Genomic DNA, 26995 nt, shown 5'->3' on the forward strand with positions numbered 1-26995 from the left:
TATGTTCTCCTCGAGCATCAGTCAGTCTCCAGCAGGTTTAATAGGCTGCAGCAGGCAAACCCCCGTCGAACTCCAGCAGCCAGTGGGACCCGCGAACTTCCTCTAAATCCCTGCTCAAAGAACCTTCTCTCCGGACGAACTTTACTCCGCGTCTTTGTTTATCTTCCCACCTTTGAAACTTGAGATAATATTTGACAGCGTCACACGTTAACTCCGCGCAGACCGGGATCGATGCACGCACGCTCAACACACACACACACAAACACACACCATGGTGAGTTACATTCCACTGGCTTGTTTGTTGATTTTTTTGTTTTTATCTCTCATTTCCCTTTTTTTTTTAATCCGCAGGTTTCAATCTGTAAGGTGCTGGTGGGGTTACTCGGAGTGACTATCGTGTGTGTTCTCATAGCAGTTCCCACCGCTGTCTTCTTGAACGGTGAGTCTCTTCTTCAGACTCTGATCAACACCCACAAGTTATTTATCAACATGTCAATCATCGAAGCTCGGCTGACTGTGTAGAACAATCTCCTTTTTTAAAGAAAAAATAACATTAAAATATGATAGGATAAAAGTGATCCTTAAGTAAATAGTTGAACTATTACTGTGATTTTATATTTGACTGTATGTGTCCGTCATCCAATGTCTTCATCCTTTGACCTCGCCGTGCTTCCTCGTCCTCCTGAAGATAAGGATGACACCAGCGCCAGAAGAACCTTCACGCTGGAGGATGTTTTCAACAGCACCATGAAACCCCAGAGCTTCGGCATGACGTGGATCTCAGGTGGGACTGGTTTGATGAACTTTTTTCCATCTGGGTTTAGGAAGGTTTTGAAGAATCTAATCGGTCACTTGTATGGCTTCTAACTGTTTCTGCTTGAAAAAATATATATTTTTGCTCCACTCCTTGGAGGAGGTATGCACTGACTCTGACCCAACTTTATTTATTTCCAAAAGAGCCATTTAATGCGGCGCTAGGTAGATTTGAAAAAACAACTTTTGTTGGATGTGTGGCATCAGTGACATCATGGCTGCTATATTTGGGCGGCGTGATGCTGTTGCTCAGGACAGTTGTTACTGATTAACTTCAAATCTGCGACGCTTGCAGTTTTGTTGTCGTATGTCATTACATTTTATTGTCATGTAATATTGTCACTGCCTCTCACATGTGAGGAACAGCTTTGACAAACATCGTTTTACAATCATCTGGTCGTCGATAATGTATTTTTTAAATAAGCCATCAACTGGGAGCAGTAGTTCGATCAGGTTCTATGATAATATTAGTTTTGGTTTAATGCTCGGGATTGATGGAAATAAACGTAGCAGAAGTTTCTCGTACATTTAAATAAATACATGTTGACAAGCAAAGTTTTTCACAAATCGAGTTTGTAAGCATACGTTAATCTCATAAGTTTGTCATCTTAATACTTTTCATTTTACAACACCTTTCTTTCCAGAACCATTTTTTAATTTTGCTTATTCTTCTCATGCCCAAGTACTCTTTTAACATTTTATGGTTATTTTTATTGTATAAAGTTATGCTCTGTAATATAAACTTACTCCAGTTTCAGTCTGAAAACAAACATGATTTAAACAATTGAATGTATCAAATAAATATTTTGATTGATTCATTGATATTCCTGTATTCTTCCCACATTGGAGAACTTTTAGTTGTTTTAGTAGTACATAAAAAATATTAAGACATACACTAAACATAAAAAGAACAATAATAAAGACAATAATAAAAAGCAATGGAATATTAATGATAATAGTTAGTAAAACAAAAATAATTACATAAGCAAATAACTAAGACAGTATAAATAACTCTAAATCTGTCAACAACAATAAATGTTTGTGACAAGATAATAACTACTAGTACTACACTTTTTTTTGTGTGTGTGATTGTGTGTCTCCAACCCTGATAAGAGATCACTGTTGAAAAATTGTTGTTTCAACAATGCCTTTTTAATTCAACCCTTTAATGTTGTTAAAGATCAGTTTTTATATATTTATTTTCTTAAAATATGAATGCCGATGACAGATGTCTTAAATTCCAACAAGACAAAAAAAATGATGAATCCAAACTGAATTCCAGGTAAAACACACTTTGAAAAAGGTGAAAAAAATTAACTAGCCTGTAGACTACTGACCTCTCAGTGAAGGTTTTAGAGTTGAGGGCGACTCCATCAGGTCAAGGGAAAGGAGGCAATTTGGGTGTTAAAGACTACCATGAAAATCAAAACAATTCACACCACATTAAAACATACAATAAAGATTATTTCCAGTCCAAGCAGTTTTATCTTTCAGCAATTGAGCCTGCTCTCTCTCCTCCCCTTCTCTCTTCCAACTTGTTTTCAAATAATTTCTATTTTTTTCACTTCAGACCCTTAAAGCAAACCTTCTTACATGACTTACCCAGGCATCACTGGGTACTTCAGCCAGTATTGATATAATCCAAATGTTTTTAATGTGTCATGTTTTACTTTGTCCTCACGCTTCAGTGAATCTTCAGTGAATATCTTTCAGAATCCAACACAGACTTTTGACAAATTGCGCAAACTATGTTTTGAAACATATTCACCGTCTTGTTATGAATTGTGTTCCAATGTTGTGTAATTCCCAAACGGCACATTTGCTACATCATCGGAATACTGATCCCAGAGTTTTGAGCGGAAGACTGCTGGTGTTCGGCCCAAAATCAACAGAGCAGGGAAAAAATGTCTGTTAAAGCCTGTTTTCAGAGTATTGTCTGTGATTAAAACCACACACAACTGATGCAGATGGTGTTATATAAGAATTCATACGTCATGAGCATCCTTGTATGTCACACAGACGATCAGTACATGAAGAAGATTAACGGTTCCGTCTACATGGAAGACGTCGTCTCAGGAGCTTCCACAGAAATCCTGAGCAAACAAATAATTGTGAGTAAAAACCTTTTTTAATTCATGAGGATTTTCATAAATAAATGGACTTTTCTTCCAAACAGACCGACAGGGAAGTGTACGACTACAAGCTGTCTGCAGACCAGAACTACATCGCACTGATCAGCAACTACACAAAGGTGAGTTGACCAGTTTGTGAGGAATAGAAAAGTAGTGAAAGTTCTTTGTGTTTGTGCAGCTCTGGAGACATTCTTTCACAGCGACGTACGTCCTCTATGACCGGAAACTGAAGTAAGCATAACCTAGAAAAAAAAGTATCTTTGGTTCATCGTAAAGTTGGAAAAACTGATTCGTGTCCCTCTTTTCCAGGAAATTTCTCCCCCTCTCCGACAACCCTCATGCGGTCCAGTACTTCTCGTGGGCGCCAACAGGCAACAAACTGGTGAGCCGTACTTGCAGTGACAGTGACAGGCTTTGAAGCCGGCGATGGATCATTCCGCTTTACCTTACTCAAACACGGGGAACACAGAGAGTCAAGAAAGCCACGCAGAGGTCATATGTTCAGACTGACGTGTGTGTTGGATTTTGTGCGCAGGCTTTTGTTTGGAAGAACAACGTTTATGTGAAGAGCAGTCCGGAGTCGCGAGCCCAGCAGGTCACCTTCGACGGCCAGGAGAACCAGATCTTCAATGGAATCCCGGACTGGGTCTACGAGGGTGAGTGTTGGAGATGAAAAATGTGTGTTCATGCTTGACCCCCGGGGACCGGGACAAAGAAACATCTGTCCGCATTCCAACCTTCATTTTTGAGTGTGATCGATCAATAGCACACTCCTGCATAATACACTCGCTTTTGAAATCCAGCAACTTTTCATCCGTTCATACATACGTCCGTTCATTCATTTGTTTCACAGGACGATCCAGTCTTAAAAAAGTAACTAATATTGAAACAACCCTCATCAAATATCCCTCAGCCCGGTAACTTGCATCCGCTTCACTCGTTTGTTTTAACCAACCATCCATGAATGCTCAGCACAACTTACCACATGATTCTCCATCCAACCGTTCATCCATGCATTGTCAAACAACCACCGTAGCCCTGCTGAGCAACATGTTACAACACTTTTGTCACGAAAAAAAAAAACATTATCAAATAAAATTGCAATGATTTTAGGCTTTTAAAGCTGCAAAATAGTATCACACAGTACCCCAGAACTGACATGCGACTGCGTGAAGGTGATGACATTAGTTCACTACACATAATTTGTTGATTTATCAAACCTGGGAGTACTTTTGAAGAAAAAAAAAAGCCTCTATCTTTAGTAAAGGGGCCTCAAACTTGCAGCCTGGTTGCCATTTCAGACAACATCCCGTGGCCCTCCATCTAATATCAAAGCGGGTCGATCGACAAAGTCAGATTGTTTAAGGAATAACGATCAAATTTTATCATTGATATAACTTTGATTAAATTCACAGTGGAAACAAATCCATACTGTATGAAACAACAAAATCCAGGAAAAAAATGGGATCAAAGTCATGTAGAAAAAAACAACTATTGATAGACCCAGAGCCTGCAGCGAAGTCTCAAAATTAACCTACATCGGTTGGTCCCTGGCCAGTTGAGTTTCAGTTTTCGGTTTATTAAATCTAGCTGCAAACAAAGTGTATCCAGAATCAAATGAATGGAATAAGACAGAGAGCGTATAAGTACTTCTTCACATGTAGTCAAAACTGGTACTGCTGGTAATGTTAGTCCAACACATGAAGAATCGAATTGTCCAAACCTTCTTTTCAAGAAATGAAAGCGTCATGCGTGTTCAATGTTTTTTGTCGGTGAAATCTACATTGATCTACCGGTAGTTGTTGAAAACTATTATGGTTCTCTCTGTACTAATCCTCACTCGGCACCAGCCGAGTACTGGAGTTTTGTCCAAATGTTTTTTTGATCTTACTGTACAGGATACGTGTCAAACTCAGTGCCCAGGCTTTATCGTTTTTAAGATAAGATAAGAAACCGAGATAATGGATGTTAAGAACCATACAGTTCCATAGGATAGATTTAGCTGCTACAATAAATAAACAATATCACAATAAGACTCGCACTTCTGTTACAGACAGCCTGGTTAATAAAGGTGTTCTTAGGTCGATGACCTTGACAGCTTAACCCTTGTGTCGACTCTGGGTCAAGGTGACCCGGAGACCCTATAACAAATGTGTTATCTCTGTCTGACACAGAGACACAAAAACAAACGAGTTTGAGGTATCCCTTGTGTTGTCTCAGGGTCAAGATGAACGACCTCCACTACTGCATATGTATTTATAGAAGCTAGGGAGGTCGTTCATCTTGACCCAGAGACAACACAAGGGATACCTCAAACTCGTTTGTTTTTGTGTCTCTGTGTCACCTTGACCCAGAGACGACACAAGGGATACCACAAACTCATTTGTTTTCTTGTCTCCGGGTCACCTTGACCCTGAGACAACACAAGGGATACCACAAACTCGTTTGTTTTCGTGTCTCTGTGTCACCTTGACCCAAAGACGACACAAAGGATACCTCAAACTCATTTGTTTTCATGTCTCTGGGTCACCTTGACCCTGAGACAATACAAGGGATACCACAAACTCATTTGTTTTCGGGTCTCCGGGTCACCTTGACCCTGAGACAACACAAGGGATAGCACAAACTCATTTGTTTTCGGGTCTCCGGGTCACCTTGACCCTGAGACAACACAAATGATACCACAAACTCATTTGTTTTCGGTTCTCTGGGTCACCTTAACCCTAAGATAACGCAAGGGTTAAAGAGTCTTTGGCTATGTGTTCCTGAATCTCTTGCAAACAAGGAAACAAGTTATCTCCGTTATTGACTCAACATTTCTCCAACGCTTTGCATCTGTTTTCAACTGTACTGGAATCTTTGTGAATCACAATCCACAGTCGAGCATTCTAGTGTTGTTAGAATGTCAAAAAAACAACCATCCGTCATTTGTCACTGCAGCTACTTAGACATTCAGCAGTTAGATCTAAGATACGTTTTTGACAAATGAATGATCGTCGGCTTTCTCCCGTCCAGAGGAGATGTTCTCCACCAGTCAGGGCTTCTGGTGGTCACCTGGAGGCAAGCATGTGGCGTACGCTCAATTCAACGACACCGAGGTCCCCAACATCGAGTACACGTGGTATGGTGCCGACCAGTACCCCAGCACCGTCTCCATCCCTTATCCTAAGGTGAGTTTGAATCCGACAAACTTAATCTTTAAGAAATGTCTTATCTTAACTCCCTGCAGGCAGGAGCCCCGAACCCAGTCGCAAAACTCTTTGTTTTGAACGCTGACAACACCAGTCAAGTGGCAGAGATCGTCGTCCCGGAAATGTTCAGAAACATGTACCAGATCTCTCTTGATTATAAATGGTTCATATCAGGTTCCAGCGGGTTGATGTGTCCTTGTGTCTTTCTAGGGATCACTATTTAGCGACTGTGACTTGGGCCAGTGATGACCGTCTGGCTGTTCAGTGGCTGAAGAGGCTTCAGAACCATCTCATCCTGCAGATCTACTCCCGGAATGATTCTCTTTGGATCCCTGAGGAGGTACCAACGAACACGGCGGAACAGTGGACTCTTTGAAGAGTCTTAAATGTCTTTTTACATATGTGTCAACTACTTATCAATAGATTCTTCTCAGAAACAGTGCTGAATATAGATCATATTTCAGGAAGTGTTTTGCAACAGCTTAATTTTCTTATTATTTTCCCAGAAACTGGAGCTTAAAAGTGCTAATGGTTGGATCGGACGGGTAAGTATTTTTAATATAAATATATTATCACCTAGCAGATTCTGATCACTGATATTTATACACGAATCTGTAGTAATCGTGTCAGAAATACGTAAATATGCTGCTGTTTGTTAAAGGCAATAAGGGATTTGCACCTTCGAAAAAAAGATTCAATCCCTGACAAAAAAAGGATTAGAAGGGGACAATACTTTTACAATGCAATTTTATTTTTAAATAGTTAACATTTTGGTGATGATTTTGAGCCAAAAATTATAATTATTTGATACAGAAAACAGATGTTGTGTGTGTGTGTGTTAGGAGGGTCAGATGTGAGGAAGGATGTGGGCGAGTCAAACCACTCTACTACTATTTCCCGTTGATTGTTCTAATAGAAGACATTGATTTAAATAATTTAGCACTTTTGCATTGAAAGTATTTTCTAAACTTCAGCTCCTCATCTCACCGTAAATAAAAGGCCTTTGCTGAAAAGGGACGCAATAATTATTTGCAATAATTATTTGCAATACTTATTTGCAATAATGAAAGTTATAGTATTGCTCAAATTTCAATTGAAGAAAAGGTTGTTTTTTTGGGGGGAAAAGGAAAATATGTCCATTATATCTTTCTCAAAAATAAAAACGATCAGATACAATGAAGAAAAAATAATAATATACATTTTAGAAATGTTTTGTTTTTGATAAACAGTGACTAAAAATAACACAGGAGCTCCGCACTTGTCTTATAATAGATAAATAAATTAATAAATGTACTTATAAAATCATTTATTCAATTCTTACGGGACAATAACAACATGGATACCTCAAACACATTTGTTTTCGGGTCTCCGGGTCACCTTGACCCTGACACAACACAAGGGAAACCACAAACTCGTTTATTTTCGGTTCTCCGGGTCACCTTGACCCAGAGACAACGCAAGGGTAAGGTAGGGATACCTCAAACATATTTTTTTACGGGTCTCCGGGTCACCTTGACCCTGAGACAACACAAGGGAAACCACAAACTCGTTTATTTTCGGTTCTCCGGGTCATCTTGACCCAGAGACAACACAAGGGAAACCACAAACTCGTTTATTTTCGGTCACCTTGACCCAGAGACAACGCAAGGGTAAGGTAGGGATACCTCAAACATATTTTTTTACGGGTCTCCGGGTCACCTTGACCCTGAGACAACACAAGGGAAACCACAAACTCGTTTATTTTCGGTTCTCCGGGTCACCTTGACCCAGAGACAACACAAGGGAAACCACAAACTCGTTTATTTTCGGTTCTCCGGGTCACCTTGACCCAGAGACAATGCAAGGGATACCTCAAACTTGTTTGTTTTCGGGTCTCCGGGTCACCTTGACCCAAGAGACAACACAAGGTATACCACAAACACATTTGTTTTCGGGTAAAATCCATCAGATATCAATATTAATGATTACTAATGATCAGTTTTATTTTTTTTTAAACTGTTTTTAACTCTTTTCTTTCCTAGTTCTCACCAGCAGAGCCAGTATTTGCCGCGGACAAGAACAGTTACTACTTGTTGATGAGCGACAGCAAAGGCTTCAAACACATCCATCATGTGGTCAAAGTAAGTGACGGAGATTTGATTCATTTTTTGCTAGATTTTCACCCCTTGATCGACGCCACTGTAGGGTGTTGCCACGGCGATCACATCCGGCGAATGGGAAGTGATCTCCATCCAGCTGGTCACCGAGGACAGCGTGTGAGTTCATCTTGACGCTGACCGTGTGCGAAGGAGTGACATCGAGCGTTCACTCTCGCTGTTATTGTTGCAGGTATTTTTCAAGTAACCAAGAAGGCGGAAAACCAGGAGGACGCAACGTTTACAAGTGAGCTTCATTCTGCTTCAAGCTACCTTCCGTTCTGACGGACGTGTTCCGACACCTCCTCAGGTGGACCCAACAGGGCGTCGCGTGTCTGACCTGTGGAATAGCCGGAGACGACTGTCAGTATAATTCGGCTTATTTCAGCCACAACGCCTCCTTCTACCGCATGAGCTGCAGCGGTCAGTTCCGTCTCCGTACTCACGCTCGCTCGGTCTTGCGATCGGTAAAATTAAATCACTCTTCGGTTGACTCTCAGGTCCTGGCGTTCCTTTCCACTCGCTGGTGGATAACAAGAATGGAAATGGTGAGTAGATGTCGGTGAAACTAGAAGTTGACTCTGAGTTGTCGTGACTCTCTCTGCTGCTTCAGAGATGCGACGCGTGGAGGATAACGCCGACTTCAAGCTGGTGATCGCTGATGTCCAGATGCCCAGCATGCGTCGAGGCACCATCAAAGTTGCAGGATACAGTGAGTGGATGAAAACCACAAAACATAAAGTTGGATGTTGACTCTTCAAAGAAAAGCAGAAAATTATATTTTTTATCAACACGAAAAAGACTGATTAAGCCGAACCGTGCTAACTCTAGGTCCGGGTATGTTTCTCAAGGCTCTGGTGCAAAATTCAAACTTCAACCTGGTTAGGCTTGGGGTTAGGGTTAGGGTTAGGGTTAGGGTTAGGGTTAGGGTTAGGGTTAGGGTTAGGGTTAGGGTTAGGGTTAGGGTTAGGGTTAGGGTTAGGGTTTGGGTTATTTTCAAGAAAAACGACTTCTGGTCTTTGTCAGTACAACGACATACGGTTCTAACATAAAACATAATCGACATGCTGTACCTCACAAATTATCAGTTTCATTCTATTAACTCGTTTTTTAACTACAATAACAATACATTAGCTCAATACTATCAATATTATGAATAAACAATGTCAGGAATCAACAAAAATCAACGTATGTAACACAAATATGTTACAACAGACCCACTTAGAAATAGAATGACATGGTGACCTATAAATATATCAGTGTTTTAGATAAATCAAGGAAGAGAAAGTATGGGCGGAGACTTCCAATAAGAGTGTAAGTGATTTTTAAAGAAATTGGATGTGAGTATTTGGTAAAAAATTATATCATTAGACTCTTGTACTCTACATACTTCCTGTTACCGACTGGGAAATGTTGTAAGTTCCGCAAATGTGTTTATTGCAAAAACCTATTCTAAAAAATTACAAAAAATAAAAAATATATTTTGCATATTGCATTAGATTATTAGAAATTAAATGTCACAAATAAAAAAAAAAGAATAAACGAAACCTATTTGTAAGATTTCAATTGTAAATTTCATGATTTAAAAAAACAACAATTTCAACAGTTTTTAAGCTTCTTTTAAGAGAAAATAAAATTCTACCTTTAAATAATTAAATTGTAGAATTCAACCATTCACAAAAACAACAACATTTGTGAAATTCAAACATTAAAAAAGTGAATAAAATAAGATTCAACCTTTATTTACTGTGCAATTTAACATTTTAACATCTGAAATAAAAGTAAAATTGTTCCAAGACCCGAACCCAATTTTAAGCAAGTATAAACGTTTCTGTTGTGTGACTCTAACTGGTTTTTGATCATTTTTAAAGGAAGATAAAAACAATTATTTAATATTATTCGTATCATTGATATACACACAGGAAGCTAAACCAACCTAATGAACCATCAATGTTTTATTTCCAACAGATCTTTGGTACCAGATGTTTCTGCCTCCTGGATTCTCAGAGTCGAAGAAGTACCCCCTGCTGATAGACGTGTAAGACCACGATCCCAGGAAAAAGTGGGTTCAGAGAGGCCTGATGAGTCGTCACCTGTGCTCAGGTATGCCGGCCCCTGCAGCCAGAAGGCCGACTTCCTGTACCGGGCCAGCTGGTCCACGTACCTGGCCAGCACCGAGAAAGTCATCGTGGCCAGCTTCGACGGGAGAGGAAGCGGTTACCAGGGCGACAAGATAATGCACGAAATCTACAAACGTCTGGGAACTTATGAGGTGGAAGATCAGATAACGGCCGCCAAGTAAGGATCGCGGTCGAGACTCGGCTTTATATCCTTGAAACTGGATCCGACTCGTCCGGCTGGTCGTTAGAGGACGGACTGGAAACACTTCCAGCGTCAATGATTGACGGCTGCGACACGTCATATCCCGGGGCCTTATCTGTGAGCATCTATTTTTTATGTTTTTCAGGGAGTTTATCAAGATGGGATTCATCGACAAGGACCGGGTGGCGATCTGGGGTTGGGTGAGTCGCTCGCCACGTGTTGTCTTGTCTTGATGATAATCTCGCCTCTTATCTCTCAGTCCTACGGCGGCTACGTCACGTCGATGGCGCTCGGCTCCGGAAGCGGAGTCTTTAATTGTGGAATGGCGGTTGCTCCGGTCTCCAAATGGGAATATTATGGTATGTCACAGTCAAGATTGAGAGAAAGAGTCATTCATTGAGTGGTTTTTCTTTCTTCCCAGATTCCATCTACACAGAGAGATACATGACGGAGCCCAAAGACAACCCTGAATTTTACGCTGTAGGGGCTTCAGCTAGTCAGTGACATCACTTGTCGTGTCAATCGTTTTAATTATTGATTGTTTACAGAACACGACAGTCACGGCCAGAGCCAAGAACTTTCACGCCGTCCAGTACCTGCTGGTTCATGGAACAGCTGACGGTGAGACCAACACCTGAGGAGCACGACACTTGGTTTTAATACACAATATCACACAGTTACGCTCATGTTTTTAGTCGATCAAACATTTATGACTTAAGTATCTTGAGAATCCTTCAGATTTTCTGAATAATGTTGAAATGAATGATGAATTTTATCCATTAATACACATTCATTATTTTATCTTATTTATTTGTTCCACGTATTTCCCTTTTCATCCTCAGAAACATCACACCTTTTTTAATCCCAATTTATCGATTACCAAATATGGACATTTAAAAAATATATTTATATCTTTTATAATTTTTATTGAATCTTAATAAGTGTGGCCCTAACTATAAGATAACTAATTTAGAGGGTACTCAAAGAATATTTGGTATTACCTCATAAAACCAGTTGTTACTTACAGTAGCTGTTAATATAAAACGAAAACATACCATTTATGGTATCCCTTGTGTTGCTTCCGGGTCAAGGTGAACGACCTCCCTGACTTTGAGGAAATGAATATGCGGTGGTGGACACATTTGTTTTCGGGACTCCGGGTCACCTTGACCCAGAGATAAGAGAAGATTTAAAAAGGAAACAACACTTTAAGTGCTTTATTATTATTGAAACAAAGATAACGTGTGTAATTTATGATTAGCGTGGATGGTCGCTCACAACATTTATTTCATTAAACAGCAGATATATGATGGATAAGAGGATTAAACCACGTGTCTCTCCTCCAGATAACGTGCACTTCCAGCAGGCGGCTGAGATCTCGGAGGCTCTGGTGGAAGAGCAGGTGGACTTTGAGGCGATGGTGAGTGATCCGGAGCATCTTTATATTCACAGGATTTTATGGTTTGGTTTGTCACACGGTTAAGAGGATCATCAAAGAGTCGATGCGCACAAATATATCCGCTAATTTCCTGCAGTGGTACACGGACAAGGACCATGGACTCGGCGGCCGCGCCAATCAGCACGTCTACACCCACATGAGTCACTTCCTGCAGAGATGTTTCGCCTGAAGTCCACTCCATTACAAGAAACCGTTTCACCGCCTGATATGACTCGTGATTGTAAATAGAATCTGAAACGTATAACTTTTGGTTTATGGTCCGAAACCTGCGGCCTCTTTGAACAAGATCCTCGTTGTTGAACTGAGCTGTGATCTGCGTTTTCTCCACTTTCTTTTTTTTGTTCATTTCAATCAACGTTGTGAAGGTTGTGTTGTTTTTTATTTTGCAGGGAAGTGAAATGTTTGTATTAAACAACATGAACTTTGTGTTGAGAATGAATCTCATTGTTTGTCGTGTTTTACTGACAGAACCACAAGAATGTAGGTTCAAAGGTGATCAAGTATCTTATCCCAGCTACTTGGGGCAAACGGTCGAGGACACCCTGGACAAGTGAAATAACACATTTAGATTACAAAAATATGGCTGTTTGAACGTATTAAATTACACAAATAAGAATTAAAAACGAGTGTCAAACAGCTATCAACTGCTATTCAACTAAAGATATTTTAATGTACATATTCAAACACGCAGATATATTTCTAGATGTTTAATCATCAAGTAAGATGAGGACCAAATAATTTCAACAGTGGCCACATTATACATTTGGTATTTGTTTAAATACAAAAGTAGATTATACATGAATCATGAAAATATAACAGAAAGGCACTTTATTATTTTTAAGGGCAACATATTTTCATGAAAAGTAAAGTAAAAAAGCTTTAAAATTCAAGAAAAATGCAAAATTAGAATCTTAAAACAAAAACGTTGTTGTCATTGTTAGCATAGTTGCATATATGTATACATTTTTTATATATATTATTGTATCTATCCTCCCTGTTACATTTGTAATTATGACCACTTGACAAAGACAGTTCAGCACAAACAATTCTTGTGTGACTCCACATATATTTCGAGTCTCCAAGTCACTTCCAACTCTTTCTCTCTCTTCAATCGTTCCAATAATGCAAACATGTTGTTTGTAACATCTGAAACACAACTGCAATATGTATTTATGGAACTGGTAAATCATACAGCCGCAGGTAAAATCACAGTAAGTACAAACAAAACATTGCATATACTATATTGTGTTAAGCTTATACTAAGTAGAGAGACACTTAAACATCGATAATAATTGCATATCAATCACACAAAGTTAAGAAAAGAACCAGGGAAAATCTCCTCTGCTCCTCTCGATGATCCAGCCCCACCAAAAATGGGTAGAAAAGGGCACAAGCTCTGAGCTAAACCACCAGACTCAACAAGTTCATTCTTGTCTATGGTTCGCATTCAAGATGGTGATAATGTCAAATACATTATGTTTTTTACAAATTAGTATTTGACAGCCTTTTTATTAGCAAGATTGGGCAACACATGAAAACACCACAACCTGTGGATTCTATTTCATAAACAATGAACAAAAGTTAAACAAAAGGTTTTGAACAAAAGACAAAACAGCTTTCGAAGGAAAAAATGGATGGTTTGTGTGTAAGTTGTCTAGGGATTCTTAGAAACCCCTAATGATGAAGAAGAAAAGTGACTGTAACAGCAGCTCAGAGTGACCAGACACCTTTACAAGGGTTGCTAGATGGTGTCCTTCAGAGTGATTCCCTCGTCTTCTGGGGGACTTCAACACGTATGTGAGGCGAAGAAAATATCCCAAAATCTAACATATCCTGAATAAACCATGAACATCATAAACCATACATTTTCTTTAAACTATACACATTTCTTTGAGGGAAAAACATGCTTTAAAAACTATGTTGAAAATGCAACATTACTGCTAAAATACTTTCCCAGATTGTTGTGTAACATATCACACGTTTGGATTTACTGCGATGCCGACTTGCACGTCGTAAATATCGGAAATTACAAAATGTAAACAGTCGTGAAATAGTGATAAGGAAGTCGTTCAGATGATTTCCCGATGTTGGGTCATCAAGTCATGGGAGGACAAATGAATTAACTTGGTGGCAACATTACATTCTGGGCTTTAATATGGAAGAAATAAAAGGATTTTATTTTTAAAATGTGCATGTTCAGTGTGCACTATACATTTCAAGTTTTGTGCAGGCAGAAGATGTTGAGAAAGCAACAAGCCAAACATCAATCTGTAAAAAAGGACTTGTTGCTTCACCTGCTTTAATACGATTCCTTCTTTTAAACATTAACAAGATGTTTACCTTCGTGACTCATCATATGTCTGTCAAATAATGAGCACTAAATAAGAGAAAGAGGCTTATTGTCTTAAACCCGTGTGGGTCCATAAATACTGAGTCACCTTGTTCACACACACACTCACACACACACACACACACACACACACACTTTCCTCCTGATGGCACAGTAGCACATTAAAGTACGGTGTTTGTCAGGACGAGCTGCATTTGTTTGATCTTGACACCTAAGTACCGGCTGGCCTCGCGCTCCACTGACTTCTTTCCTCTCTGGACGGGCGCTCACCTTGTTGATCTCATCGATGAGACAGGGACCTTTTGTCTAATGGCTTGAGAGTAACAGGTGAATGAGTGATGAAACTGTCCCACCTGAGCGGACTTCATCTCCTCCTCCTCCATACCCCGGGGTATAAGAGCCTGATCCGGAGCAGGAGGTGAGATCCAGGCGCTCGGGGAACAAGCAACAGGAGCTATACCTCCGGAGAGGATCAACAGGTGAGCTGTGAGAGTGGACGCTCTTATCTGTCACGCCGCTCTCCGCCGCCGTGCTAATGTTCAATCTTTTACGAGGCAGGTCATCGCAATGAAAAGCATCTTCTCGCTGGCTGCCGTCCTGCTGCTCCTCAGCCTCATCCAGAGGAGCTTGCAGGTTCCTCTGGCCGAGGCTGAAGACGGCGCCAGGTGAGTCTTCCTACAGTTGTGTGCTCACTTTTTAGACTCACTTTTTCAGATTTTTTTTTTTTTTGGGTTGTCGTCTGGCAGGAGCTTTGAAGGACAAGACAGGTTAGAGGACGAGCAGTCGTCCAACATGAAGAGGCACTCGGAGGGAACCTTCTCCAACGACTACAGCAAGTACCTGGAGGACCGGAAGGCGCAGGACTTTGTTCAGTGGCTGGTGAACAGCAAGCGAAGCGGGTCAGTGTTTATTGTTTTTCATTTTATGAATGTCTTTTTTTATTGAGCTGAGATGTTTAAAAACTTGATGGTTTGAGTTTCAACAAAAACATTTTAAAGACTTTAAAGTAATGGTTTGCCAGTAAATTACCTCAGGGGCCACATTTTATACAGTTACATTTAGGGGCCACCATAAAAATCAGCTAAAAGCCTAAATATAATGGGGAATCAAAAATAAAATATATATATATAATAAAATCAGTCTAAAGATGATTGAATTAATATTGTATATAATTTTAATTTTAAAACAAATTCCCTATATAAAAGCTCTTTTCTTTTTTTTTCTTCTTGTTATTCTTTTTGTATTAACTTAAATAAATGTATTATAATAAAACTTATAATACATTTTTAAGAGGGGCAGTAAATACTGACAAAAGTCCTCAAACAAAAATCATATATTGTATTAGTAATGAATAATACAATTAAATACAAAATAAAGCATTTTCTATATAAGGGCCACATAATTTCGGACCAAACTTTGCAGGGGTCTATTAAGGGTTGTACCAGAATCATTACATTTCAAATTCTCCCATTTTTTCCTCTGCTTTTTTTTATTTTTCTTAACTTGTAGAACGTTTACAAATGTCAAATAACTTTTTACAATTATTGTTATTCAAAGAGAAAATCGCTTATTTAAAAAAAAAAAAAAAGATTTACATTTTATTTATAGTTGATAAATGAAACATTACCAGAGCAGTGCATCATGGGACAGCAAGGGTGGTGGGTAAATGTAAATGTTGGCAGGATGTGAGTTTGGTTTCAGAATAAGATTTTATTGCTAAAAAAAAACAAAAAACTTTTGTACTGAAAAACTTGACCAGTCGTGTGGTTCTGTCGTCTCCAGAGGAACGAAGCGTCACGCCGACGGCACGTTCACGAGCGACGTGAGCTCCTTCCTGAAGGACCAGGCCATGAAAGACTTTGTAGCCAGACTCAAGTCTGGCCAAGTCAGAAGAAAGTAGGCTGTTACCTTTTCCCCTCGCAACGCTGTGTCTGATTTCACCTTGACGACAGATACAGAACCAGCCAATCACCTGCTTTCCATCTCTCCACCTTCCTTTGCTTTTTTTTCCATGTTCACTGCGCTTGTGAGAAAATAAATCAGCTGAACTTTTACACCGTGTTGATCGATATGTTCTTCGCAGCCGGATGATTGATGGGTGATGATCAATGAAACACACAATCAACAGGAAAATCAGGAACCAAAAAAAAAATCTTTAATTTCACTCACCTTAGCGTTTAAATTGTAGGTTTTTTACATGTTTACGTAGATCGCAAACCGTCAGACATGGCTTCATGCTGAGCAGGAGGCACGTGGACGGAAGCTTCACCAGCGACGTGAACAAAGTCCTGGACTCCTTGGCTGCTAAGGAGTACCTTCTCTGGGTCATGACCTCCAAACCCTCTGAAGAACGGTAAATCAAGCGACCATGTCTGTCTCACTCTTTTCAAGGGGAAAACTCTTTTCCTCGCCAGCTGTTATTTCCTGTCTCTCTCCGCAGCAAGAGAAGATAAGCCGATCACTCCCGGACAAACGGACAGGAAGGCCGTCGGCGACAGGAAGCCATATTACGTGTTGTTATGTCACCATTATATTTAACTTTTTTTATACTAATGCAAAGACACAAAAAACATATTTTTCTATCAATTATTTATTTTAGGACAATAGGATGAATCTGAGGATGGACTGAAGGAAACAAAGGCAGTGTTGATTGTACTGCTCTGCAAAATAAAGGATTTCATTGTATGTTTGGCTTATTGATTTAAATATATACATCTTTAAAAAAAACCAGAGTTGAACAGCTCAGAATGAGTGTCGACAAAACAACTGAAACCAATTCATTATTTTTATAAATCCACCAAAAAAACACATTGTTGAGTTCAAGTATCTCGAAGAGAAGACTTGGATCGTGAGATCAAAAAGTTTTTTTCTCAGGAAGGTGGCTTCAGTCGGGGAATCTGATTGAGATACGTCTCTCTACATCTCTCATCTGGCTTGGGAACACCTTGGGGTCCTCATAAAGAGGTGGATGATGAAGATGGAGAGAGGAAAGTCTGGACCTCTCTGCTGAAGCTGCTGCCCCCGCGACCCCAACACGGATAAGCCATAAATACATCATACTTTTTTATACAAATTCTAAAATGACCTATGTACAAAAATGCATATATGATATAAAAGTTTACATGTTTTGTTTTTTTTACATTAAAACGTATAAAGGCTTGGAATTTACAAACTTATTCAACAAAGAAGTTTCTCGATTTGCAAAAAATGTTTGCCTTATTAAACATAGGACTCATAACAAATTACATTAAAGTTGATCTAAAAATTATTGGGTAAAATAGATCAAAAAGTTGTCAAAAATGGTCTGATAGTTTTACTGGGACCTCATGCGGGCTGCTCAATTATAGTCAAAGGGACACGTAAAAAGAAATAAAAAAGAGATATATATAGAGTATGGAGCAAACCTTACAGCCAGTTGTATATGCATAATTGGATTCAAACCCTCGACCTGTGATTATATTAAAATTTCATAATAAATACAGTTTTTCTCATCAATAATCGTATAAGAACACATGAGCATATTGGAAAAATACCCCCAAAAGTTTGTTATTTTTGGGTTTGTTTGTATTCTCTTCTTTCATATACATTTTAAAACGCTCTCATTATTTCCATTTTCTTTCTCCTATTATTTTTTGTTGGAGTGAAAATACATTTCTTGGTTTATGCTGCAGTAGTTTTTAAAATGATTAAGTCCTGATATTCTTGATAATATGATATTTTACTCTCTCTCACATTCATTATTTTTTTCAAATTACTCTTATTCTTTCCGGCATCACGACACAAACTCTCCACAACTGGTTTCATATATTTATTTACGCTCTCATTCACTCTGTCGCACACGCTCGTGAAACAAAACCACAAATTGAACAACAGATCAGAACGGACAGCGTTCTGTACATGTGACTCGAAAGAACCCAACAGAAAGTGTACGGCTAGCTCTACCAAATTTAAGGCAAAATTTCCACACAGACTCGGCCAAAACATGTGTTATTGATATAATTCTGACCCATGATTCACTTCTCTACTCAACTAAGAACCATTTCATAGACAAAAGGGAAAAAGAACATACAACTACGAGAAAGAAAAAAAACCCCATCATGTTAGTAATATATTAGTAACATTTTACATGAATAAAATATACTATGTTTTATACATCGTTAAGACTCTTAACTGTTTATTATATGTCGTCCTTCCCGGAAAAAAAAAAAAAAAAAGAGTATTTATTGCATCTCTAGAAGTTATCATGGTTAGCTTCAGATGCTAACACATCAAAGTCATGTCTGCGGATGGAAAGAGACAGAAAGGATGGAGGTGGTAACACACAGCTCGTCTGTACAGCCGCTAAAATGAAATGAAAAAAAAAGCTGAAGCAACAGATGCAAACTGTGCCGCCATGCTACCTGTAAAGTGACAAAAGCTGCCCCGCGGAACGTCATCCAAGGCGGGGTTTTCTCAAGAGCTCTCTGTGCTGTTAGCATGAAGCTAGTAGCGACTTGACTAGCTTGTCAGGCGCGCGATATTGAAGCCGGGGAAGGGCCGCCATTAACAAAACCTCACAAATGAACATCGAGATGTGTCTATAAAATGTTTTCACTTACTTAGCAGTTGAAAGAGTTTTGGCAAGTATCTCCTTATTCAGTGTTTGAGGTCCACTAGACGACTTATTCACGTCGCAGAGGCAGGATTTTTTTTTTTTTTTTAAACTAGCCCATTGCTTTTGTTTTTCATTTGGAAATATGTAAAAAAGATACAAAATACAATTAATGTAGGTTTAAAAATTGTTTAAAACGATGGTATAATTGGCCCACTGACCTATAGGTGTCTAATAATTCTGTTGCTGGTATCACCAAACATTGATATACATAAAAAAAGAACACAAGATGTGCGTTTGTTCTTTGTGTTAATACTGCTTCTAACAAAACTCTCGGTTGTACACAACTTGCACACAGACATACATGACAAAAAAACACAGTGTAACACAGTACGAAGGTGGTTGAGTGTGGCACGGTATAGTTGTTTTTTTTTATGTTTTTTTGTTGTGTTTTTTCATGATTGACAGCAGGTGCCACCGCCTCAGTGTGTGTCGTCACAAACTCGTCTCTCTGTCCAGGCTCTTGTTATGTCTCCGTCGCTTGTGGCGTTTTTCACCGCCAGTGGGACAACTACGCCAAATGATAAAAACGCAAACGTTACAAACTATATTTTTAGAAAAGAAAACAATAATAAATCAGAATGAATGTGAGAGTTATTTTGGTATTTTTTCTTCAAAACAAAGAAAATAAATTTGCCTTCAACTAAGATCAATACCTTAAGTTACTGGTTGCTTCAGAACATGGGAAGTAAAAAAAAAAACAATAATGACAGGAAAGTTATGAAGAAGTTAGAAATGAATGAACAAGAATGAAATATAACAAGAAATAAAAGGTAGAAAATTGTTATAATAAAAGTGAAGTGAATTAAGTGAGGTATGAGTGTCCATGAACAATGATGTTTGTTAATGATATAGTCATTTAAAGTGAGGATAAAGAATGAAACGCCAGTAGGGGACAGAAAGAAATTGTGGCTAAAACAGAGGACAAGTCAAGTAAGTAAAGTAGGAGTGATGAACCATCAGAGTGCATAAAGAATGATGCAAATGTGTCCAGAAACTTTAATGATTTTTCTAATATTTTCAATTTTAAAATAACTCTGAAGTAATAAATCCACTATTTCTGAATAGCGTTCTGTCAGTATTATTTTGTGGAACATTTTCGTTAATTATAACAGAAGCTCCAGTGTTGTAAACACAAAAAGGGAATTTGACTATAATCATCATGACTACAGTTTAAAATATATGTTAAATTTTTTTTTTTTTGGGTCAATCTACTACTGTTTGTCAATATGGTACTGAATATCGGTACCAATCTCTACAGTTAAGATAAGGGAGAAGAGGTGAAGAGTAGAGTGCAGGCCTGGAGGAACAAGTCAAAAGACCAGAGTTAGAGGAGTTAGAGTGGAGGACGCACAGACTAGGAGTGAGAAAATGAAAAATGATTAAATCAGACTCAGATGGTTTGGACGTGTAGAGGGGAGGGACAATGGATAAAAGAGCAGGACAAAGAAAATAAACAGAACAATTCATTTTAAACTAGAAAAGGCATCTTTGTAAAGAAAAGAAAACGGTTGTTTCATTCGTAGTAAAAAGGTCTGATAGTGCGGTTTTGGGTCAAAATACCAAAATAACTCTTTGACTTTTCGAAGACGACACAGGAAAAAGAAAACACGGAGCAACTTCCATTTTGTCGATGAATCAAGAAATGCAGCATGCAAATGTGTTTCTTGTTAATCCTTCACATGCTGCATTTAAACATAGAACATGCTGTGACGGCAACACTGTAATGATCGGAGCATGCACGGACCACTGACCGGGACCAGGAGCGACTTACCTTTGGGATATCAGCTGCTGAGAGGTTAGGTGGGGGAGCTTGGGAGTGGAATGGATGGAGAAAAGCAGGGACTGTGTTAGTCTACTCTGTGGGAAATCTGCAAAAACAGCAGATGAACCCTTTCATCTAAACACGCTAGCTTCTCAGCTTCCTGGAAAAATGCTAAAATTCCATGAGCACCTGATTTTCAAACGGAGCGAAATCCTTGGAATTGATCAAATACAAAACGCCTTTTGTGCTCCACTCTGTGAGGTGGACTCTCACCTCTTCGCACTCGGCTCCTTATTAGTGCTCTCAGGGGGGTTCACGCTCTTCCACACATTCCCAAAAGATCCTTTGGACATCTCGTCGGTGATGTTGACCGTGGCAGGATCTCCCCTTCAAGAACACGTGCAGAGGATTTGTTACTTGCCATACATTTGTTATGTATTATGAGAAAAACAAAAAATAGCTCCTACTTGAGGTGACATTCCATCGGCACTTGAACAATGCCTTCCTCCTCCACGATGATGCTGTGCTCCTCCTGAGGAGAGAAGGTTCACAAATGTCACGGCAAGGACACGTATTCTGGGATGAAGGGTTGAGATATGTTGATGGTCTGCACCTCTCCTTCTGCGTCCTCCAGCTTCTTCTTCTTCCACTCCGGCATCAGATCGTCCAGCCAGCTCAGCTCCCTTTTGGTGAACATGAAGTCCAGAAGCTTTCGGATGAAGACCAAAGCCAAGACCTGAGAGAGGATCAGATGATGAGCAACAATTACTCAATGGCATTAGTCTGTTACAAATCATGTTGTCCAGCTACGAACTGCTTTAAATTCAATGGTACTTTTCATTGAAAACATGCTTGATTTTATATATATTAAAATTATATATATTTTATTATCTCTTTTATTATTTCTTTTTTTCCTTGCACTGTATTCTCATTGTGCTGTTGTAAAAGTGTGTTTCCCCTCTGGGGATGAATAAACGTATTCTATTCTATTCTATTCTATATATCATAAAACAGAGGCTTCACAGCAGAGAATTAAATGATCATAATCATGTTCAAGAACATAACTATATTTCTATACACTATTTAACTACACACATGCAGACACAAAAGCCCAAAAGAACATGTCAAACCTAAGCAAAAATATACTTTAAAATATACATAATTAAATGTATAATCAAGAAACATTCCAGAAGCATTCATTCTGTAGATATGGGTCATGACAGCTAAATTGATTTTTCCAAATGTGTTTATTTTATTATTTCTTGGACCGCCAAGGCTAAAGCAAATCAGATAAAGGAAGCTGATGCAGAGACTTTAAAATCAGTTTAGCATCGTCTCTTTTTCAGGTCCTTGTTAGCAATCGTGTTATTATGTCATACTATTTTAAGTAATTATGCCAGAGGTAAGATGTTGTTTTTTTATTTATACCTTAAGTTCTACCTCAAGATTCCATTTGATGGAGAAAAACGCTTAAAGAATTTCATAAATTAGCTAAGAAATATATAGATAAATGTTTGTTTCTGGCTCCCCCTAGTGATAGAATAGTGTACTGCTGCGGCTTCACTGTTAAAAGGGGATCGAGAGTCTTGTTGTGTCAATTATTCTTTTTTATCTCTCAGTACTTCATAAATGAAACCATCCTATAAAGCAGTTTTGGTGGACATGAGACACTTAAAATGCACAGCTGTGCAGTGCATCGCAAAGAATCAAAGACTTCTAATACGTCGATCATTAATGTCAGTATTAAACCAATAATTAAAGAAAATAATGTTACATAGTTCTGCTTTAAAGTTGTACGAAAGAGCAACAACACAACATGTTCAGCGACCGATGCATACTGATGATTCTTAGGTCTAATTCTATGTGATACAAATGTATTTACCATCATCGGGAATACAATGGCAGCTCTGGAGGTCTTGATGGTCCAGAGTAACACCAAGCAGCTGAGCTGGACGAGGGTGAAGAGGTGGACCTTCCTCAGCGGAACGTGGCGAAGATAGATGAAGTCCGGTTGATGCTTGGCCGGCATGCTAAACAGCCTTATGCGGTCGAAAAACTGCACACATTGGACAATTGTTTGTTTAATTGTTGAACATTTCTGATCATTTAAATGTAAAAAAAAAAAGAAAGTGTACCTGGATGCCTCGGAGTGAAGACGCCCCCATGTACAGGAAGACTCCGTAAAGCACAGGCATCGGAATGAACTGTAGGAATAAAGAAATAGTTTGGATTGGAGACGAAAACATTTAGAGGAATTTCTCAACCGACCTTCAGCACAGATGTCATGAAGACAGAGCAGCCCATCAGAGTGAAGATCATGAGGCCGGTGAAACGCTGCTCTCTGATCCCCAGGAATTTTGGCTGCTCTCCGGGAGCGGAACACTCGGACTCCAGTTTCAGGCTGTTCACGTGGGAGATGGACAGCACGGTGGCCGCCACGAACCAAGGCAGCCCCATGACCGAGCACACGCCCAACATCACACCCACCACGAACAGGTCCAGATGGTACCCACAACCTTTCTGTGGAGGCGGAAACACACACGATTTAACAGGTCACTTCAATATGTCCTGTTTTATCAACGGTCTGACAATTTTGTTTAAAACATTTTAGATGTGTAATTATTGAAGGTTTCTTCAATGTGTAATCCTGGTGTGTACTTTAGAAGTAATAATTAAAAAGAGAAATTTTGCATTAACTTTAGCTTCATTGGGAGTTTTTTAGATCATTATATTTTGAACCAAACCAATTTATAAGTGAAATTAACTTTTATCAAAATCAATAAATCTATACCCTGAAGTAATTTCCAAAGAATGAAAGGAAAGACAAATATTTCAGCCTAAAATGTAAAAGTTTTATTTTGTTAGAATATTTCAATATATTATGTTTAAATAAGCAAATCACAATGATATTTTAATTTTTGCCCCAAAAAACACTGTTAAGAAGTAGCTAAGACTTTTAACAGAAGTACATTTTAAATATATTTCCATACTTTTTCCTGAGTAGTACTTTAAAATTGATTACAATATTCTAAGTGCCTTTTCTGCATCTTAACCAAATGACCAACAGGCAGTGAGTGAAGCATTTGCTACCTGCCATATAGAAAAATATATTTATTTAATTGTGTAACAATGTATTCATGGTTAAGGTTTTGTTTTTAAAAATGAACACATTTTTTTTCAAAAAAGAAAAGCCAGGGACTATTGACATGTCAAGATTATTGTTTTGGTTGTGTTACCTCCAAAATAAACCTGCAAAGTAGCGTAAAAGTGTGAAACACAAACTATAAATGAGACCATCTTGTTGCAAAGGAACCGTACCAGGGCTCCTGCTGATTCAGTGTTAGTGTCAGTGTTATATTTATTTATAAAGCACTTAACATTTTCTTTTGATTGTTGGTGTTTTTATCTTAAATCGAGATCATGCAGATATTACTGACAATAAACCTGTTTGCACTTATAAAAAGTTGGGGACAGCTCCTCTATAGGACAGACAGGAGCTTGCTGTCGACACCGGTTGGAAGACAACGAGCGCCCTCTACTGTTGTAAAGAAACAAACAAATACCTTCAGTTTGTGTTCCTTCCTGTTGATGATGACCGCTGTGATCTGCTGGTCCATGAAGATGAGGATGGTGCACAGCAGAGCAGGGATGAAGGTGATGATGGTGGTCCACCAGGGGTTAGGACCAACTGGGTTTATAAGCCAGCCACGGTCATCTCTGGTCGGCTGGAGAAAATAAAAAGCAATTCCTGTTTGTTCCCCAGATTTATTTTCAGTATCAAATATTTTTAAGGCATCACATCAAATGTATAATCGTTATAATAGTTATTTTTTAAAGTATCAAGAAATCAAAGTAGATTTTTGTTCTCACTTTAAACTTGCTGGGAACCTGTAACTTGGGTGAAGGGATTCCCAGAGCGTAGTCCACGAGTACCATCGTGAGGATGGTGATGAAGACAGCGAAGTCGCTGATGATGGCCCGAACCTGCAGATGAGAAACATGACCATGAGGTGGCGCTCAAGCACAACAGATGGTGAGTCAGCATCACCCCACATATTACGCCAATGGATGTCATAGATGGTGAATCATAGAAATATCACACATAGAAAGGCAAAGCGGAGAGTAATTTCAGTTTATAGTCAGTAGATGGCAGTGCGGTGAGCTGTTTTGAATACAGTTTATGTTTATTACCGGTAGTTACTGTTTTTCAATTCTTTTTTTTACAGGAAGTAAAATATGAAATATGACCATAATCTTCTGCAACTTTTTCAATTCATCTAAATTCAAGAAAATCCTTTCTGTTTAAATTTTTCAAACCAGAAACACAGTTGTTCGTGTGAAGAAAGTGACAGATTGAGAGCGCCATACCTTGGTGGGGAAGTAGCGACTGGTCTTGAACTCCTTGAGGAAAGCCGACATGAAGACAGTGGAGAAGAAGAGCAGCACACACCAGAACAGCACGTCAGGGATGTAGGGGCCGTGGGGTCCACAGGCGGCGCCTTCAAACTCGCCGTGCAGCATCTCGCACTCCTACTGGCACCAGAGGACAAGGTGATGATGGCCATGACAGTAATTGTATTCATTATAATTACATGAGGAAACACAGAGCGCGAAACAGTTCAAAGTGTTTGCCTGCCATGCTGAGAGTGTAAGAGCTGATACGTCTTCAGGTCTTCTGCCTGCACACCACATCTCTAGAGCTGCGCGACATGCTCCTGTTGACTGATCCATGTCTGACAGTGAAAGTTTTCAGGCTGCCTTTCTGTGCCCATACAGGATTATCCCATGAAATCCTCCCCACATGTTCTTAATCTCCACCTACTTACTACGCTTCATGACAGAGCAAAGTGTCAGAAGCAGCGTGGACTCAATAAAAACCCACTTTTCGGGGCCAGTTCTAACGCTGCACACGACCAACTGATGATTGACATGTTGTTTACCGCAAATATCCAGAAGTGTATCCCAGGTCTAGTGGTTTAAAATCTCAAGGATTCCTTACCTTAACGTCCAGCATGGTCCAGTTGACTTGGGTGACTGTGACGTTTCTGTCCTCCCAGAACCTTTTTGTGGCATTGCTGGGATCCCTCGGTTCTACACACTCACATCTGAAGAGAATAGAGAGCAAAGATTCAGCTGTTTTTTATCTTTGAGCTCTGTGTGATTATGATTTATAAGTTACAAAATCATTGACTGATTCAAACTGAGTCAAATCCCAGCTATAAAATGTGTTTAAACTTTTCTTCTCTTCTCATTCTAAATTGGACTTGAAGCCTCATGAATCTCTACATCATACATTCTTCCTGTTGCTATTTGTTGATGTAGCTTCATTTTAAGTACTTTGCAGATGTAAATCTGCTCAGTAACTTCATCCAGAACTCCATGTTCTCAATATAACTTTCTAGTATTAAGCCAACATTATTGAGTTATTTTGATCATATCTGTTTCTTAGTTGAGTTAACATGCTATGCTCGAGTCCTGATTAAGTTTTAAAGCAACTTAAAATAAAGTACAAAGCACAAGTGTAATACATAGATTTTTGCTGTAACGCAGTAGTGTAAGGCAGTACAAAAACATCAATATATAGTATAATACTGGGTAAGAAAATGTCCTTCATTACATCTAAAAGAAATGTATCCAAATTTGTCATTAAAGACTTGCTAAGGAGGACAAAAGCTGCTCAAACGTTTCCTTCCTCTAGAGCCTGTAAACGGTTCGAGGGTCGTCATACGTTCCATAAAACTGCCACTGTGATTGAAGACTTTCTCTTTGAATACATTCACGACAAAGTTGCAGCATGTGTTACAGATAAAGGAGGCAACATTGTTAATTGTTTCAAGGAGTTTCCGTGTATTTAGTCTGAAGGAGAAGGAAGTGTGTTTGTGTTTAGCAACCTTGTTAGCTGCGTGCTACATTCGTCAATACAGTATATTCCTTTGAAGTCTGCAAATACAGCAAATCTGTGTCAGGCCTTATCCTTCATTTATGACGAAGCACTAACTGTAATTTTGCTGGGAATATAATGTAAAGAGAAAAAAATGGGAAAAAAGTTGTGTATCTTATGAGGTCATTTTTTTCTCAATTCTCTTATGTAGCTGTTGGATGCCAAAAGTTACAGAATTTATATGCAACAGCACATCGCGGTATTGAAACAGCAGTTTTGAAAGTAATGCAAAAGTA

The 26995-nt window shown here is 39.0% G+C and overlaps 3 protein-coding genes across 4 annotated transcripts in view; 2 read left to right on the forward strand and 1 right to left on the reverse strand.

Annotated features, from left to right (window-relative positions):
- The first annotated feature begins 75 nt into the window (after positions 1-75).
- On the forward strand, positions 76-12478 carry LOC148079862 (dipeptidyl peptidase 4-like). Its single transcript, XM_087791556.1, has 26 exons — positions 76-274; positions 352-439; positions 689-784; positions 2833-2924; positions 2990-3064; positions 3124-3176; positions 3255-3327; positions 3481-3601; positions 5961-6115; positions 6175-6272; positions 6347-6476; positions 6643-6681; positions 8158-8256; positions 8321-8391; positions 8465-8518; positions 8582-8694; positions 8772-8819; positions 8885-8983; positions 10240-10309; positions 10375-10569; positions 10739-10793; positions 10853-10952; positions 11015-11073; positions 11142-11214; positions 11940-12013; positions 12129-12478. The coding sequence occupies exons 1-26, from the start codon at positions 272-274 to the stop codon at positions 12219-12221; spliced, it is 2226 nt and encodes a 741-aa protein (XP_087647682.1). The 5' UTR covers positions 76-271; the 3' UTR covers positions 12222-12478.
- Positions 12479-14805: 2327 nt separating this feature from the next.
- On the forward strand, positions 14806-16361 carry LOC148079863 (glucagon-1-like). 2 transcript variants are annotated; one of them, XM_087791588.1, is made up of 4 exons: positions 14806-14881; positions 14961-15067; positions 15149-15301; positions 16185-16361. In XM_087791588.1, exons 2-4 carry the CDS (start codon positions 14970-14972, stop codon positions 16300-16302), a joined length of 369 nt encoding a protein of 122 aa, XP_087647714.1. In that variant the 5' UTR covers positions 14806-14881; positions 14961-14969; the 3' UTR covers positions 16303-16361. The 2 variants fall into 2 exon arrangements, with proteins under 2 accessions (XP_087647714.1, XP_087647715.1); XM_087791589.1 differs by having other exon boundaries at positions 15152-15301.
- A 1836-nt stretch (positions 16362-18197) lies between these two features.
- The window catches only part of LOC148079864 (sodium-driven chloride bicarbonate exchanger-like), a 30903-nt gene continuing 22105 nt past the window's right edge, over positions 18198-26995 (reverse strand). Inside the window, exons 17-27 of the mRNA XM_087791575.1 lie at positions 25818-25923; positions 25187-25348; positions 24689-24802; positions 24382-24543; positions 23087-23338; positions 22954-23022; positions 22701-22874; positions 21432-21554; positions 21286-21350; positions 21092-21205; positions 18198-19564 (exon numbers count right to left, since the gene is read on the reverse strand). Coding sequence (XP_087647701.1) covers positions 19489-19564; positions 21092-21205; positions 21286-21350; positions 21432-21554; positions 22701-22874; positions 22954-23022; positions 23087-23338; positions 24382-24543; positions 24689-24802; positions 25187-25348; positions 25818-25923 — 1417 coding nt within the window. The 3' untranslated portion in view covers positions 18198-19488. The remainder of the gene's footprint in view (positions 19565-21091; positions 21206-21285; positions 21351-21431; positions 21555-22700; positions 22875-22953; positions 23023-23086; positions 23339-24381; positions 24544-24688; positions 24803-25186; positions 25349-25817; positions 25924-26995) is intronic.

Source organism: Callionymus lyra, chromosome 5, assembly GCF_982586985.1.
Source record: "Callionymus lyra chromosome 5, fCalLyr1.hap1.1, whole genome shotgun sequence".
Classification (NCBI taxonomy): domain Eukaryota; kingdom Metazoa; phylum Chordata; class Actinopteri; order Syngnathiformes; family Callionymidae; genus Callionymus; species Callionymus lyra.